The sequence below is a fragment of the Electrona antarctica genome (assembly GCF_951216825.1).
Source record: "Electrona antarctica genome assembly, chromosome: 20".
Classification (NCBI taxonomy): domain Eukaryota; kingdom Metazoa; phylum Chordata; class Actinopteri; order Myctophiformes; family Myctophidae; genus Electrona; species Electrona antarctica.
In genome coordinates this window covers 32,552,865-32,568,791 of record NC_136801.1, presented here as the reverse complement: position 1 = coordinate 32,568,791, position 15,927 = coordinate 32,552,865, and the positions used below count along the sequence as shown (strand labels likewise).

The window sequence follows — 15,927 nt, the reverse complement described above, 5'->3', positions numbered from 1 at the left end:
GACATGCAAAAACAATGTGGCACAATTCCTCTTTATAGATGAACCCCATAATATACATTGATCAATGTGACATAACCCATTAAACCCAAACACCAACAATCACCTAAACTTAATCAGTACCTCTGCACTGAGAAAATAATGTGCACATAATTAATTACAACAGTCGATTCCTTTTGAAGAACAATAATTTCCATCGTCTATAATAACACTAGACCCGTGTCCGTGGGACATCCGGCCTACTTGGGAATGATGAAGGTGCAAGACCATTGAGAGCTTTATAATTTTAAAATCAATCCTAAAAACAACCGGAAGCCAGTGCAGTGAAGCCAAAACTGGAGTAATATGTTCTCTCATCTTAGTTCTAGTTAAAACTCTGGCTGCTGCATTTTGGACAAGTTGTAATCTGTCAGTTGTTTTCTTAGGCAGTCCAGAAAAAAAGTGCATTGCAGTAATCAAGCCGAGAAAAAACAAAAGGTGTGGATAAGCGTTTTTGCATCGTCCAATGACAAATAGGCTCTGATTCGTGCAATATTTCTAAGGTGAAAAAAAGCAATCTTGGTAACATGATTAATGTGTGAATTAAAATTAAATTCAGAATCAATAATGACCCCATACTTCTTTACTGTACTGTTACTTTCTACAGTCAGGTTGCCAAGTCTGCTTATTATTGATTATTTCTGCTCACTAGAACCGATTATGAGAACTTCTGTCTTATCCTCATTTAGCTTGAGGAAGTTCTCACTCATCCAGCATTTGATGCTAGACAGACAGGTCAACAACGGGTCTAAGGCACAGGGATCATCTGGAGCTACAGAAAGATACAGTTGGGTATCATCAGCATAGAAATGAAAATTGACTCCGTGATTGGTAATAAGTTCTCCCAACGGCAGTATGTACAGGGAAATAACAGAGGACCAAGAATCGAGCCCTGAGGAATACCAGAACCGATGTCGTGTTTGTCTGAGTCAAACTCAGCTAGATTGACAAAATAACTTCTGTTTGATAGGTAGGAGGAAAACCAGGACAGGGCCGTACCAGACAAGCCTATCCAGTGCTCCAGACGCTGTATTAAAATTGAATGATCAATCGTGTCGAATGCAGCCGTTAGATCTAGAAGTAAGAGAACGGATACATTTTTCATTTTTCATCATTAATTACTTTTACAAGTGCTGTTTCTGTGCTGTGACCTTTCCTAAAGCCAGATTGAAATCAGAGTTCTTCCAGTTAGTCGTCCTTTCATGTCCTGTACGCCGTTCTCTCTGTTTGTAATCACAGTGGAAATAACGGGGGGGGGGGGGGCAAACACCCCCAGTTTTTCATCCTTTCATATCCTTTGGCCTTGCGCCGAGAGAACTCCAGACGAATGTCTTATTCTGCGCGTGGTACTCCTGCTTCCCATGTTGTTGTTTTACTTCCAAATTCACTCTTAGATGGTGTAATTCCGTTTCCAGCACTGCAATCTTTTGAAGCAGTTTTTGATAGTCCTCTGAAGAAATGGTAGGGCATCCCGGTGCTGGCTATTTGCCAAGTATCCAGTGCTAGTTAGCTATAGCTATGTGCCACGTACCCAGTCACTGGAAGTAAAAAAGAGTATTTTTAAGTATGGCACAAGCTTCTATCTATAGAAGAAATACAATCCCATCGGTTTACAAGTATCGAGGATCCACTTGTAGTTTCTCAAAGAAAAATAAAACATGGATATCAGTTGAAGAATGCATAGGCGAGAGCAGCGGAGCGAAGCATCCTCACTGTACGAGAGCAAGCAGTAAGTAGAAACACTAATGAAACACTCAATTTAACATCAGGATATTTGACTGTAATTTGTGTTTCAATAAAATACAGGTGTAGAGTTCAATAGGTTGACTGATCATAGAGTTCAATAGGTTGACTGATAATAGAGTTCAATAGGTTGACTGATAATAGAGTTCAATAGGTTGACTGATAATAGAGTTCAATAGGTTGACTGATAATAATAGAGTTCACATCAATCTCCTATTAGGACAATAAACCTGTTAATGAACCCTTCTATATAAACACACATTTGTTTCTTAAATGAAAACTAACCTTTTCATGTCAAGATGAGGATTAGTCTAATCTGTATGATTGACAGGAGAGATGATCAGAGGAGCAGAGTTTTTACCATCTTCATCATGACCTGGACAGAAGAATGGATATAGTTTCTCAGTGAAGGAGCAGCCAGTGAAAGAGTAGAAGTGAACTCTGGTCTCCACATCATGAAAGGAGACCAGACCCTCCTCATAGTCCACAAACACTCCCACTTTCTGGAGCTCCTCTCTTACAGGGAGGTCGACAGTAGGGTAAGCATAAGCACAGTACTCATCTCCATTCCTCAACCCTATAGTCCAGTAACCATCGTCGGGACTCAGTGTGATCTTTCCCTTCCTGTTGATGGACTCTCTGGCCACTCCTAGATCCCACTCAGTCTTCCCTCCAACCTGAACCTCATAGTAGGACCTTCCTGAGGAGAAGCTTTGTTTTCCTAAGACATTGACACATAGATAGAATCTCTTTTTGGTTTTTGGGAGATTCTTCTTTACATTTCCATGGCTCACTTGTTTTCTATCCTCAGACAGGATGAGACAGGGATGTGCTGTATCAGGGTCCAGAGTTACATCTACGGGATATCGCTGGATCCTCCTCAGCTCAGCATCACACAGGTTCTCCATCTCTTGACTGAGTGTCTTCTCCAGCTGAGCCACAGCTGTCCTCACAGTCCCCACATATGAAGACTGAAGGACATTGACCTTTGTCCAGTCCTTGGTGGGTGGAGGGGTGTTGATGGATGAGAGGTTCTGGAGGAGGTGGAGGTGGTCTTCAGTGTGTGAGAGCTGCTTCAGCTCAGAGCTTCTCTTCTCTAACTCAGTGATTTCCAGTTGCAGCTCTTTGATGAAGCCTTCAGCCTGTTTATCTGTTGTTTTCTGCTTCTCTTCGATCCCCCCAACGAGCTCAGCCTGGCTTCTCTCAATACAGCTGATCAGAGCAGTGAAGACCTGCACACTGTCTGCTATCTCTCTGTCTGCATCTTTCTTACTGAGCTCTACTGAGTGTTGGACCTCCTGAATCTTCACTCGTCTCTCCTGGATCATCTGATGAACTTCAGCCTCTGTCTTTCCCAGCTCAGCCTTCTTTCCTTCATATGCCTCTTCCAGAGATACAATCTGATGTAACTTGTGGTCTGACTCAGTGCAGAACTGACAAACACACATGAGGTCAGTCTTACAGAACAGCTCCAGAGGTCTGTCATGTTTCTTACACAGAATGTCTTCCAGGTTCTGCACAGGGTCGATTAGTTTGTGTCGTTTTAACCTTAAGACTCTGTGATGAGGCTCCAGGTGAGTGTCACAGTAGGAGGTCAGACACACCAAGCAGGACTTCAGGGCTTTGAGTTTGGTCTCAGTACAGACGTCACAGGAGACTTCATCTGGTTCAGCAGGTTCTGGGTTTGTGCTGGAAGTTTGTCTCTGCTTTTTTGACTTCCTGAACTGATCAGCCATCTCTGAGAGAACTTTATTAATGGAGGATTTTGGTCTCGTATTGAAGGTTTCTTGACACAGTGGACACTGACACACATCCTTAGTGTCCCAGTAATGTGTGATGCAGGTGTTGCAGTAGTTGTGTCCACATGGAGTGGTGATTGGATCAGTGAACACATCCAGACAGATAGAACACAGGAACTGCTCTTCAGACAGGAGACAGCTGGCAGACGCCATTTCTTCGCACTGAAAATAAAAGTGAAACAAATGTAGTTTTGGGCTCTACTTCTCACACATATATAGTTATCTCTACCAGGCCAGAGACTATAATGTTTAGCCCTGTCTGTTTGTATTGCTTTAGGCCACTAATCTCTGGCACCGCTGGACAGGTCGATGTGTAACGTTTGTTTCATAAAAATCCAATTAAACAACGTTAAACTCACCAACATTCCAGCTCTAGCGAAAGCTTGAACATCCTCTTTCAAACTGCAAAGCGTTTGTTTCATAAAAACCCACCGTAGACATGTTATGATCTACTTTCTGTCAAGAAATTCTCTGCCGTGATATTGTGTTGGAGTTTGGAAGCACTCGTTTTTATAACAGGTTTTTGTGCTGCTGCCTCCTCCATTGTGAGAAAATTCGAAACAGAAACCCTCACCACTTAAACCAAATAATAACCTGCACAGAATTTCTTGACAGAAAGTAGCTCATAACATGTCTACGGTGGGTTTTTATGAAACAAATGCTTTGCAGGTTGAAAGAGGATGTTCAAGCTTTCACTACAGCTGTACTGTTGGTGAGTTTAACGTTGTTTAATAGAAGCAGATCGGAAATGCAATTTGGATCAATGGGATGTCATTGCAGGGTATTGCAACTCTAGATTAATCCCATTATAAAAACATTCTAGTGTTGCAAATTGCGGCTAGATGGCACTATAACCGGACGCTTCACTTTTTGGAATATAACCCTCGAACCACAGCATTTACAGTTAAATAAAAATCTCAAAATACCTTGCAGCATGCACGGATTGCGCGCACACGCACGCACACGCGCGCACACACACACACACACACACACACACACACACACACACACACACAAGGAGGACATCTTATCTACGTTGATTACAATTATATATTCTTCAGCTGTGTTTGTGTTTATTCACCTTCATAGGATATTTGGATAATAAGTCTACTTTCTAATGATTGCAATGTAAATACAAATATAGCTGCAAGCAGCGATAAGGCGGGACCAAGAAAGAAGACAATACGCAATACGAACAATATACACAAATAAGACAGACGAGCTGAGTTGTCAGTACCCAGATTTGAACACACAACCTTGTGGTCCGAAGGCAAGAGCTCTACTGACTGAGACAATGACCATTTCATGCACATTGCAAAAAAGAACAGGCAGAAAATCAGGTATAAGCATTTTTAAACTGCTCAAATTGGCAGAAAATCTGAGGGCGGAGCTTACTGATCAAAGTGACACATGTGTTCCCCATGAGTCAAGGAACATGTGGAAACAAGTGCAATGACTTTTGGACAAACAAGGCATGAGTTATGCCTGTTCAAAGGTTTCATTTTCAAAAAGTTGCCATAGCACCCCCCTTTGACCAATTGGAGTAAGACTGCTTTCAGTGCTATTTGGCATGACCATCTACCATACTGTACAGTTGCAAAATCATATGACGCTGCATGTATGTATTAGGGACAAAAGAAGAATTTTCACAAACCAGCAATTTTCAATGGCTCATAAAAACTAAATTCTTTCACTTAAAAAAAATGTACTACGATGTACTACTGTAAAGGTCCAAAGTTCACATGTAGAAGTTTTCGTGCATTTTGATAAAATATCCTGGGAGGAGATACATTTTAACTATTTTTCATATAATTCAAAATGGCGGGTGATCTAAAGGTCAGAGGTCAAAAGTCAGAACACGAGAGTTGTTCGACATGAGGAGACGAATATGTGTATCGAAGTTTTATTGCAGACGGTCAAACGGTTCATGAGCTATGCGTGGTCAAAGTTTACATTTTCAATTGAGTTCTATAGCGCCACCCTTTGGCCAATGGTCATGGGCTTCGCATAGTCAGTGTTTGGCATGGCCTTCTACCAGATTCCTGCGTTTCGCGAAAACCGACTGCACGGTTCATTCAGAACTGCTATTTTTGGCGGAAGGAGAAGAAGAAAAAAACCCACAAAAACAATAAGTGACCAAAGTCACTTCGTGACTTCTTGGTCCCTTAACAATGTCATGATGGTCTATGACATAGACTATGTCATTAATTTGGCGACATTACATAATATCTTATCATTTCACGTCTGAAGTGCACATTGATCACATGATCAGGTTGTTTTTCTCCTGTCAATTATTCTCAATAGGCTACACAGTACACACACACACACACACACACACACACACACACGGACACACGGACGGAGTGCAAAACATAGCCTACTCTCTCCCCATGCCTTCGGCCTGGTGGAGACAATAATATCTTGGATTTATATAGCGCTTTTCCTCAAAGACGCTTAGGGGCCAGGGGGGAGAACATGGAAAAGGACAACTTTATTAGGGGGAAAAACAAATAAAAGTTAATAATTAAAACAGTACAAGTTTGTAACAAAATTCTATACTTCTGTACTTCCTGGTAACACCCCTAGTTTTACCAAAGATTGGACTGGAGAACTGAATATGAAAATTAGGGAAGCTGATCTTGCCTGGAAACATTTTTAATGTAAACATTCTCTCTTAATGAATAATAAATCATTATGTTTATCACTCACCTGTGTTTAAGTTGTCAGAGTAGTGTAAAACGTGGTGTTGACAGAAGGTTCTGTAGACTACAGTGAGTCTCTGTGTAAAACGTGGTGTTGACAGAAGGTTCTGTAGACTACAGTGAGTCTCTGTGTAAAACGTGGTGTTGACAGAAGGTTCTGTAGACTACAGTGAGTCTCTGTGTAAAACGTGGTGTTGACAGAAGGTTCTGTAGACTACAGTGAGTCTCTGTGTAAAACGTGGTGTTGACAGAAGGTTCTGTAGACTACAGTGAGTCTCCGACACCAAACCTTTCACTGTAGTTTCGTTTCAGTAGAATTTCCTCACTGTCAGGAACTCCTCCTTGTGCTGTAGCTGTTAACCCTTTCCTGCCACCTGGAAGGAAGAATAGGCCTACAGTATACTCAGAACTAAAGTAGCAGTACAACTATAGAGGGTATGCGTATGCATAAAGTCAATGGCAAATCGAGTGGCAAAGTGAGTTTAACGTCATTTAACGTTGTTTAATGCAATCACATAGGACTTTTCTGTTTGTTTGGATGTATGGGCTGTCGAGGCCAGAAAGCCGTTTTTGCCACTCAGTAGGTGTTCCCGCAAAACTTCCGGGTATGAATGATGATGATGATGTCACACCCTCTATGTAAACATACACTACACTGTATCGGCAGGGCTGGACTGGGTCCAAAACAATCGTCCCTGACATTAAGGCCCAGACCGGCCCAGCACTAACATCAAAGTGCTTTGACTTAAACCTCTCTTAAAGTCTAACTAAAATGAATTGCACGATTCTTACTCAAATTTAGAAATGATGAGATCGCATAGGTGTCACTGTCTGAATCTATAGATCTCGATTCTTTTTTTCGATTAATCGTGCAGCACTGTTGCACATATTGCTTTGTGGCATGACATTCCTATTCTAACTAAACCTGACCTCACACTAAGCTGACCTCACTCTAAACTGACCTCACAGACCTCACACTAAGCTGACCTCACTCTAAGATGACCTCACACTAAACCGACCTGACACTAAACTGACCTCACTCTAAACTGACCTCACAGACCTCACTCTAAGCTGACCTCACACTAAAATGACCTCACACTAAGCTGACCTCACACTAAGCTGACCTCACACTAAGCTGACCTCACACTAAACTGGGCCCTAACAGGGCAACCAGACTATTGTTATTGTAAATGAGGATACTTTGCCGCACTACTCCTCCCACAGTTTTTGCCGCACACACTCGAGCCATATGTAAAATCGACCGGATTTATCGGGAATCGTGTGCTTGTATTTGCTAAGAGATCCGTTGTATAGTTGAATTGATATCTAGTCGCTCTGGATTAAGAGCGTCTGCTAAATGCCTCAATTGTATAAATTGTAAATTGATATGAATTAATTAGTTCTCCATAGACTTATAATGGGGAAATCGAAGACTAAATGTAAGTATTTTTTTCCCTTGGAGACCGTAAGCACCATATTTACAAGACTTGGGGGGAGGTTCATAATAATTATGAAAATTAATTGAAAAGGAATTACATCAGTCGGCCTCATGGTGGCGCTATAACAGCCCACTTTACGTTTTTCCCTATAACTCTTGAACCGTAAGTCGTAAAATCACGCCATTTTCGCCAGGAAAAGAAATCCTATAAATTTGAATTTTCTCCAAAACTAGGGGTGTCCCGATACACTTTTTTCGTTTCCGATCCGATTCCGATCCAACAATTTCTGTGTTAGCCGATACCGATACCGAATACCGATACCAGTGCTTTTTTTTAAAAGTGTAAAGTACATATCACGTAGAATAACGAAGTTTAGCCCTGGTGATGTTCCACTTTGCAAGCACACACACACACACACACACACACACACACACACACACACACACACACACACACACACACACACACACACACACACACACACACACACACACACACACACACACACACACACACACACACACACACACACAGCACATGTTTCTTTTTAACCAACCAAAACATCCCTTGCACTACATTTTACTACTGGGTCTTGAAATACAATACATACTTTTCTAACAGAGTTAATTGTGTACCGTCACTTTAAAAGCGTAATGTATACGTCCTCGTACGACAGCGTCACGCACCAAAAATAGCCATTCTACAAGCTCACACTGCGTCTGGTTGCACCGCGTTGTGACTGAGCTTGTATATCTGCCTTTTCGGCAACGATAGACTGAGAAGTCGAATTATTATTATAACTTTGGCAGGGAGTTTTGAGTTTCCCCAAACGGAATTGGATTATGAATGATGGCAATGGAGTCTTACCACGCATGCCTTGGGTGGACGTGGATTGTTGTTTCGCTGCAGCAGCTGACTGCTCTCGTGTTTCGAATCGGTACAGACATGCACAGAGTTGTATTAAACCCAAATGCGATACATTTGGGTTTTATACAATGCATTGTATAAAACCCATTGACAATGCATTGACAGATGCCTATGCATTGTCGAAATGTTCCCTTTCGTGCATGTAGCCTACTTATTAAGTTAACAACTGTGCTACATTATTGCATTTTGCTCCCCTCTTGTCTTTTAAAATGTAACCAAACTTTTCCACCCGTTCCACCCACGGCGCAAGTTACCATGAGCGTCAGCCCACCGTGGCCCAGTCAGTTTAGAGTTTATTTGTTCAGTCTAACTTCGAAGAGAGGGGGAGAAAGAAAACAAAAACAAAAGATAGCCTACTTGGCAGCCCTTGTGCATGCAAATTTATGGGGGATAAATCCCCTCCGAATTGGTTACGCATGATCACAGGGGTGACCTTGTAATTGGCTGGCAATATTAGTGGGAGGGGCCTATGTAAGCGACTGCGGCAACCACACTTTGCAATTTTGAAAAATTGCGACCTTTCTAGTTTGCTATACTCTTGTTTGTTGTTTGCATGTGAAAAAATATATTTTGAGAAATAACTTGGGGTGTCCCATTTGGTCCTGGGAAATTGGGAATAAATAAATACATATACCGGTACATAAATAAATAAAAATACTTTTTTATAAAAGTAAATAGTTGATGCATTCATACAGCATGTGGCTGTATCCACACGAGTGGGCACAGTACACAAGATATATATCAATTGATATATCAATATATCTCAATATATCATGAATATAGCATGTGACTTGTGACAGTGTGATTACTGATTGGTGAGTAACAAGGAAGGAAGAAAACAAATCTTAACCCATGGAATGGTGCATGAACCCCCCACCACTATAGTTGTCAGGTGGGTCTATGATGGACCCACCTGACACAGTAGAGGGTAGGCCTATATGTGCATGCGTATAGTGAGTGGCAAGTCGAGTGGCAAAGTGAGTTTAGCGTTGTTTAACGTCGTTTAATGCACTGGTTCCCAAATCTTTTCATGTCAAGGACGAAGGACCCCCAAAATGACACTCGTTAGCCCGCTGACCCCCACCTTCTGCACAGCTGCCCCTGAACTGTGGAATGCTCTCCCCGCACACTTGAGAGCGCCACAGTCAATCGACTGCTTCAAGAGAGGACTAAAGACCTACCTTTTTAATAAGGCCTACCCCCAAACCCACTGATCTTATTCCCTGACCTCATGTTCAATAACTGTTGTTTTTTGTTTCCTGATGCTAAACTGTGTGCTTTTAATCGTGTAATGTTCTTTTTTTTCTGCTTTTACCTATTGTTTAAAAGATTGTGACAATGTGGCGCAAATCTTTTAATATATATTCTTTCAGAGCGAACGTTTTAACTCATATCTTTGCATATCATTTTCAGATGGGGGTCTGCGGCCAAATACAGATAATTCTGGGGCTCCTTGACATGAAATAATTTGAGAACCACCGACATCGAAACATAGGGTTTTCAGAAAACTGTCATGATTTAGAAGACATTTATAGAATCGTCCTCAGGTCTAAATGGGTTAATTTACGAAAAAAAAGTTAGAATGTGAGGATGAGAGGTTTCTGCCAGACAGCAACAAAATGTCTTCTAAAGATCTACGAGTTTTCTGAAAAACTTACTGTACGTACTGTAGCTCGAATCAAAAAAATGACACACAAATGCTTTCCTGGTATGAATATGTTAACCCATTTTGACCTCATTCTATTCCATTTTGATCAGATTCTAAAAATGTCTTCTACATCCTGACAGTTTTCTGAAAAAGCTATGTTTCTATGTCAGTCGTTCTTCGATTTTTCAAAAATAGCAGACCTACAAGCTCGTAGCGCGCCACTCGGTGGCGCGCTATGAGCTTGTAGATCTGCTATTTTTCAATAGCTAAAGCATAACATAATGCTAACACCAAAATGTGTTAAAGCAGTCTTTGCGTCCTATACGTTGGGAGATTTTGGCCAACATAAGGGGCAGTATTATTTCCATATGCCACCTGTGACTTTTCCATTACTCTTTCATGGCCAGATCTTTTTCCCCCCCCTTTTAATTCGGCAGCTCAGTGACAAGAACTGCCGGGGAGCCTGGCAGGAGGATGTAAATGTCCAGAGCAGGGTAATTGCTCTGGTATCGGAGGGAGTAGGAGGGGGGCGGAGGTGGGGAGGGGGGGTAGGACCGGATTGGAATGAGTCTTGGAGGTCAGAGCCTCGTTGAGTGAGAAGCTGCAGCAGAGAAGAGACGGGGGGTGGGGATGCTCTGCCTCCGTGGGAGAGCACAGATAAGGGGTACAACACCGCGACACACACAAAAAAATTGACTGTGAGAAACCTGCACGGGCATCAGAGAGAGGGGTGTGTGTGTGTGTGTGTGTGTGTGTGTGTGTGTGTGTGTGTGTGTGTGTGTGTGTGTGTGTGTGTGTGTGTGTGTGTGTGTCTTACAAGTCTTACAAGTATAGAAGAATTTGAGAAATACAGTAGACATTGCAAGGACCATTTTCCTTAAGAAAATGCTTGTTTTGTGGTTAAAACAGATTTGTAGAGATACATTTATACGATTAGAAAAGGGATTCGGGGTTAGGGGGGTTAGGCTTATATAGAATTGGCCATTTAAAAGTTCTAGGTTTGGTAGGGATTAGAGATAGTGTCATGGCTGATTTACACTTAGCTGCGCGCCGGCGTCCGGCACATCGTGATGCGTTGGGGGGCTTGCGGATCTGCTTTTTTTTGCGGCTAAAGGACAAAAATGACAATCCAAAAGTAATGAAATGCTGTCCTCACAAGCATAGTAATTCCAAGCTGTGCGTGCGTGCGTGCTATGGAAGGGGCCCCGGGAGCAAGCAAGCAAGTAAAATAAATTGCCCAGCTCCCTGTGTAATGAGTTGGGTAAATGTTCTGCTGTAGTGCCACTGGACCCGCGGTCAGGTCCTCGTGTGGGAGGCTGACACCGTCCCAATTGGAGACACTGGAGGAGGAGGAGAAATGGGACACCAATCCTACAAAATAATGCTCTCCTAAGTGGCAGCGGTGGGAAATGTACTCACTTATTTATTTGTATTTGTTTACTTAAGTAGTATCAGTACTGCAGTACTGCAAATGTAGAAATACTCTGTTACAAGTAAATGTCCGGAATTCAATAAGGTATGTATCTTTTTGTATCAAATGTATCTTTTGAAAATAGCCGAAAATGTATAGAGGGCTGAAGTGTTTACTATGTTTTGTCGTCATACTCAAAATCTACAAAGTAACTATAGTAACTAAAATTTTCAAATAAGAGTAAAAGTACTTGGATTTGGATCTGAGATGTAGTGCGGTAGAAGTAAAAGTGTATTGAAAATTGGAAATACTCACGTAAAGTAGAAATACCTCAAAACTGCATTTACCACATTCAGTGCTCAAGATGTCTCCAGATGTCTTTATAATTACATCCGTAGGAGGTGTTATGCGCATGCGCGCTGCCGTTCAGTTCCTTGTTTACGGCCCGACTAAAGTGGCTCATGACTCTAAATCAGGGGTAGGCAACCTGCGGCTCTAGAGCCACATGTGGCTCTTAGGCCCTCTCCCGTGGCTCCCAGTTGCTACGGCAAATAAGTATGAAAAGGAATAAGAGGTTTTCTTTTTCTTTTCTTGTATATATTATTGCAAAACAATGTTGCCTATACACCAGATAAAAATAAGAATCAAATTTAATGAAGGAAAATAGAAGAATAGAAGATTCATGATAAGACATGCTGCTGGCTTACTGGTACAGTATACTTGATATGCTTTGAGAAATTAGCAAACAATAAAATGTAATATTGAAAGACCAGAAAAATCCCAAATAATTAAAGTTTGCTTTATTAAAGCAAACATATTTTGCGGCTCCAGATAGAATTGTAATACGTTTTTGGGCCAAAAATGGCTCTTCTGATAATAAAGGTTGCCTACCCCTGCTCTAAATCATGGTTTTGCGGATCATTTACATTTACATTTACATAAGTACTGTACAATTTTGAGGTATTTGTCCTTGAGTATTTCCAATTGTCAATACTTTTACTTCTACTACACCCCAATATGTATCCCGAGTGATCTGGGAATGTTTATTTTGTCTCTCCTTGCCACGTGAGATGCACTTTTAATGTAGCGCTCACAGCAGCCCCCCCCAGCTCAACCCGTGGACCCAGAGATAATTGCAGAGAGAGGAGCAGCCTCGGGAGGCCTGTAGATCTTCACGCATGCACGCACACGCACGCGCTCCCACGCACACACACACGCACACACGCACGCACGCGCAAGAGAGAAACAGACGCCGTGTCCACAGACAGTAACGTGAAGTGCTAATGTTGCCGGGGTTTGACTGGCGAGTCCCAGTGTGTCTACCGTCTCTATGGTGACCACCAAGTCCCGAAAATTGGACCGTCTGTCCCAACAAAACCGCGTCCCACACAAACAGAACAATGTCCCGCGAATCAAGTCAAACAGAAACGCCATGTTTTTAGCGGAGACTAGTGGCCGGCGGGGGGGGCAGCATATCATTATGGTCCGTGAGTCCGTCTTCTCCGGGCAGCGGGCCCCCGGGCTCCACCCCCAGAGATCGACACCACCGACCCCCTCACCCCAAACATTGTTTTAACGGATTTGCATAAATCACACAGGTGCCATATTTGGAATAAAACAGCGATTTTCGCCGAAAAGCTATACACTTTTTGCATGTCTGTGATGCAAATTGTGTTTTTCCAGTATATGACGTCTAATAAAATAAAATCAAATCAACGTGTCGTGGGCTGTGTTCTGCAGCAGCTCTTCTATATGTTATGTGCGTGAGACCGCGGTACGTACGTACTTACGTACTGTACGAAGCGGCATATAAATCAGGCGACAGGCGTTATAGTGAACCATATTCCTCCCGGCGACATACGTGTACGTACTGTGCATCCCCTGACTCACAGATAAAACATGGCGTCTGTCACAGAAGGTCCCCGGCAGGGGAGCCCTAATGACTGCAATAAAAAAAACAGAAAGGAGAAGAAAAAAAACATTGCAAATGATTACCTTGGGGTTCCCGGTGTCGTGGAGTGTTGTGTCGCTCAGCCCCCCCTGGCTTTCTTGTCAGGATGGATCACCGGCATCATCATCGTCTGTGTTGGGAGAGAATTAACATCCACTGAGTGGGGGGTTGCCAGGTTATTTTGCGAGAGAAATATACGCATTGGCCGGGTCTGTGAAAACAAGCCCTAAAAGAAGCGACTCTATAATAGGCCACGTGAGCACTTACAACCATTATACATCGGATATTTGAAAATAGCAGATTTACAAGCTATTTACATAAAGAAGAATTTAAAAAAAAAAGGTGTGAAATGTGAAATATTTTTGAAACATTTTAACAACACAAATTTGGTCCCTGGCACAAAATATTTTCAGCTTGGGACATTTACATATTAAAACACTTTCTCTGCCCGCTAGGTGGTAGCATGCGATAGGCTCCCATTGTAACGAGCCTCCGTTTCATTACCGGGTTATCAGGGAGGAGGGGGCTGTTGTAGCGCACACTGTTGTGTTTACCTCATTTAGGGGCCCAGGGGGCTGGCGTAGCCGTCTGGGCACCTTGGCTGGTGGTAATCCAGTCTGGCAGTGTGCCACGGGTTCGACTCCCGATCCCGACGGCCTTTACTGCGTGTCACCCCCCCCCCATCTCTCTCCCCATTTCCTGTCAGCCTACTGTATACATATCCCTCTATAAAATAAAATATAGGCGAAAGCCCAAAAAAAAAAAAATATATATATATATATATATACATAAAGAAAAACATTTAGGAGGTGTGGGAGCAGGTATCTGAAAACACATATTTACTTACTTACATGAGGCAATACCAAAATAAGCAACTACACTTTTAGAAACAAGCCCCTCAAAAAATGCAACCCGCAACTATCCAGTAGTTAGTGAAATGTTTTAGTGTTAACTCATCCACCGCTAAATGGCAGTAGCAATAGTTCAGCACAGGCCACCATTGATTTGTTCTATTTTTTTTAGAACGAGAGTTGTAAGATTTGTCTTAATTCATGGAGAAAAATAAGTCAAATCTTGGTCTAGAATGAGTCTAGTTTTAGACTGAAGAAATATCATACGTTTCATACGACTAAATCTAGTTGACTTTGTCGACTAAAATGTATTTTGGCGGGCCTTAATGCCGTCATAATGGCAGGTTCTTCAGAATTTAAGTTTAAAGCGTAACATCACTTATAATGAGGGAACGTGGCAACCCTGCCACTGAGCTGCAACAATGCAATAACAATAATGCCATTATTTGTTAGTTGCACTGTAGAGTGGAAAATCAAAGGCCTCCCTTTTCTCCGGTAAAGAATGACATTGTGAGTAGCAGCCTACTCGCTGACTTATTGCTCCGCCGTAGCCCGAGTACGACTTGTCACATCTCGCTAATCTAATCTGATCTATGTAAAGTTTTCTTGTCACAATTCAATATTTCAGTCATGTTTTTTCAGTCAGTCAGATAATGATTTCCATAACGCACGCGGCGTTCCGGTAATTCATCACAGCGCTCATAATAATGCATTTAGGACTGCAGGCCAGACTGAAAAGCCTATGTTTCTATATCAGTGGTTCTCAAACTATTTAATGTCAAGGAACCCAAGAATTATATGTACATAGCCTAATTGGCCGCCGAACACTATCTGGAAATATGCTGTTCCAGGGACCCAGGGACCCCCCCCCCCCCCCCCCCAGAAGCAAATATTTGAGTTAAAAAACTTCACTGTGAAAGAATATGTATTCAAAGTAGCACACATTTTCACAACTTTTTCAAAAATAGCAGATCATAGCGCGACACTCGGTTGAAGATCTGATATATTTCAATATGGCTACAGTTTAAAATAAGGGTCAAAGTGGTTAAAAGCTATAAGGTGACACAGATGCGTTCCAGTCCTCAATGGGTTATAATGCACAGAGGCAAGCCGTGTCAGCCGGATCATGTGGGAGTTGGTGCCATTGTGTACCTTTGATTATCTCTGATCTATACGCCATATGGTGCAGCCGGAATAATTATGAAGATATATCACGGTTTCTGGACATAAATATGGGAAAGTTGTGGAGAAAGTGATCGCGGGCCATAAAGTCGGGCTCAAAGAATCAATATGGAGGAGATTTGCCTGATATAGAGTATAGACTACTATACTGTTTCCCAAACAGTGGGTGGAGAGTAGACCCATCTGTGGTTCATGGACCAATTTTACAAAATAATGATTCGTAAAAGAAATACAAACA

The 15,927-nt window shown here is 42.1% G+C and overlaps 2 protein-coding genes across 2 annotated transcripts in view; both read right to left on the bottom strand.

Moving 5' to 3' along the window:
• Window positions 1-15,927, bottom strand: part of cdh19 (cadherin 19, type 2) — a 171,733-nt gene that overhangs the window by 133,209 nt on the left and 22,597 nt on the right. The window contains exon 2 of the mRNA XM_079489456.1: window positions 13,701-13,786. The gene's annotated coding sequence lies outside the window, so the exon portion shown is untranslated. The remainder of the gene's footprint in view (window positions 1-13,700; window positions 13,787-15,927) is intronic.
• LOC306913093 (zinc finger protein RFP-like) lies at window positions 1,297-6,410 on the bottom strand. Its single transcript, XM_079489621.1, has 3 exons — window positions 6,288-6,410; window positions 2,065-3,740; window positions 1,297-1,574 (listed from the first exon to the last, which is right to left on the bottom strand). The coding sequence occupies exon 2, from the start codon at window positions 3,729-3,731 to the stop codon at window positions 2,091-2,093; it is 1,641 nt and encodes a 546-aa protein (XP_079345747.1). The 5' UTR covers window positions 3,732-3,740; window positions 6,288-6,410; the 3' UTR covers window positions 1,297-1,574; window positions 2,065-2,090.

What these genes read in the sequence shown, in the direction of transcription:
- LOC306913093 (XM_079489621.1), bottom strand. Translation starts at nt 3,731, where the DNA reads ATGGCGTCTGCCAGCTGTCTCCTGTCTGAAGAGCAGTTCCTGTGTTCT.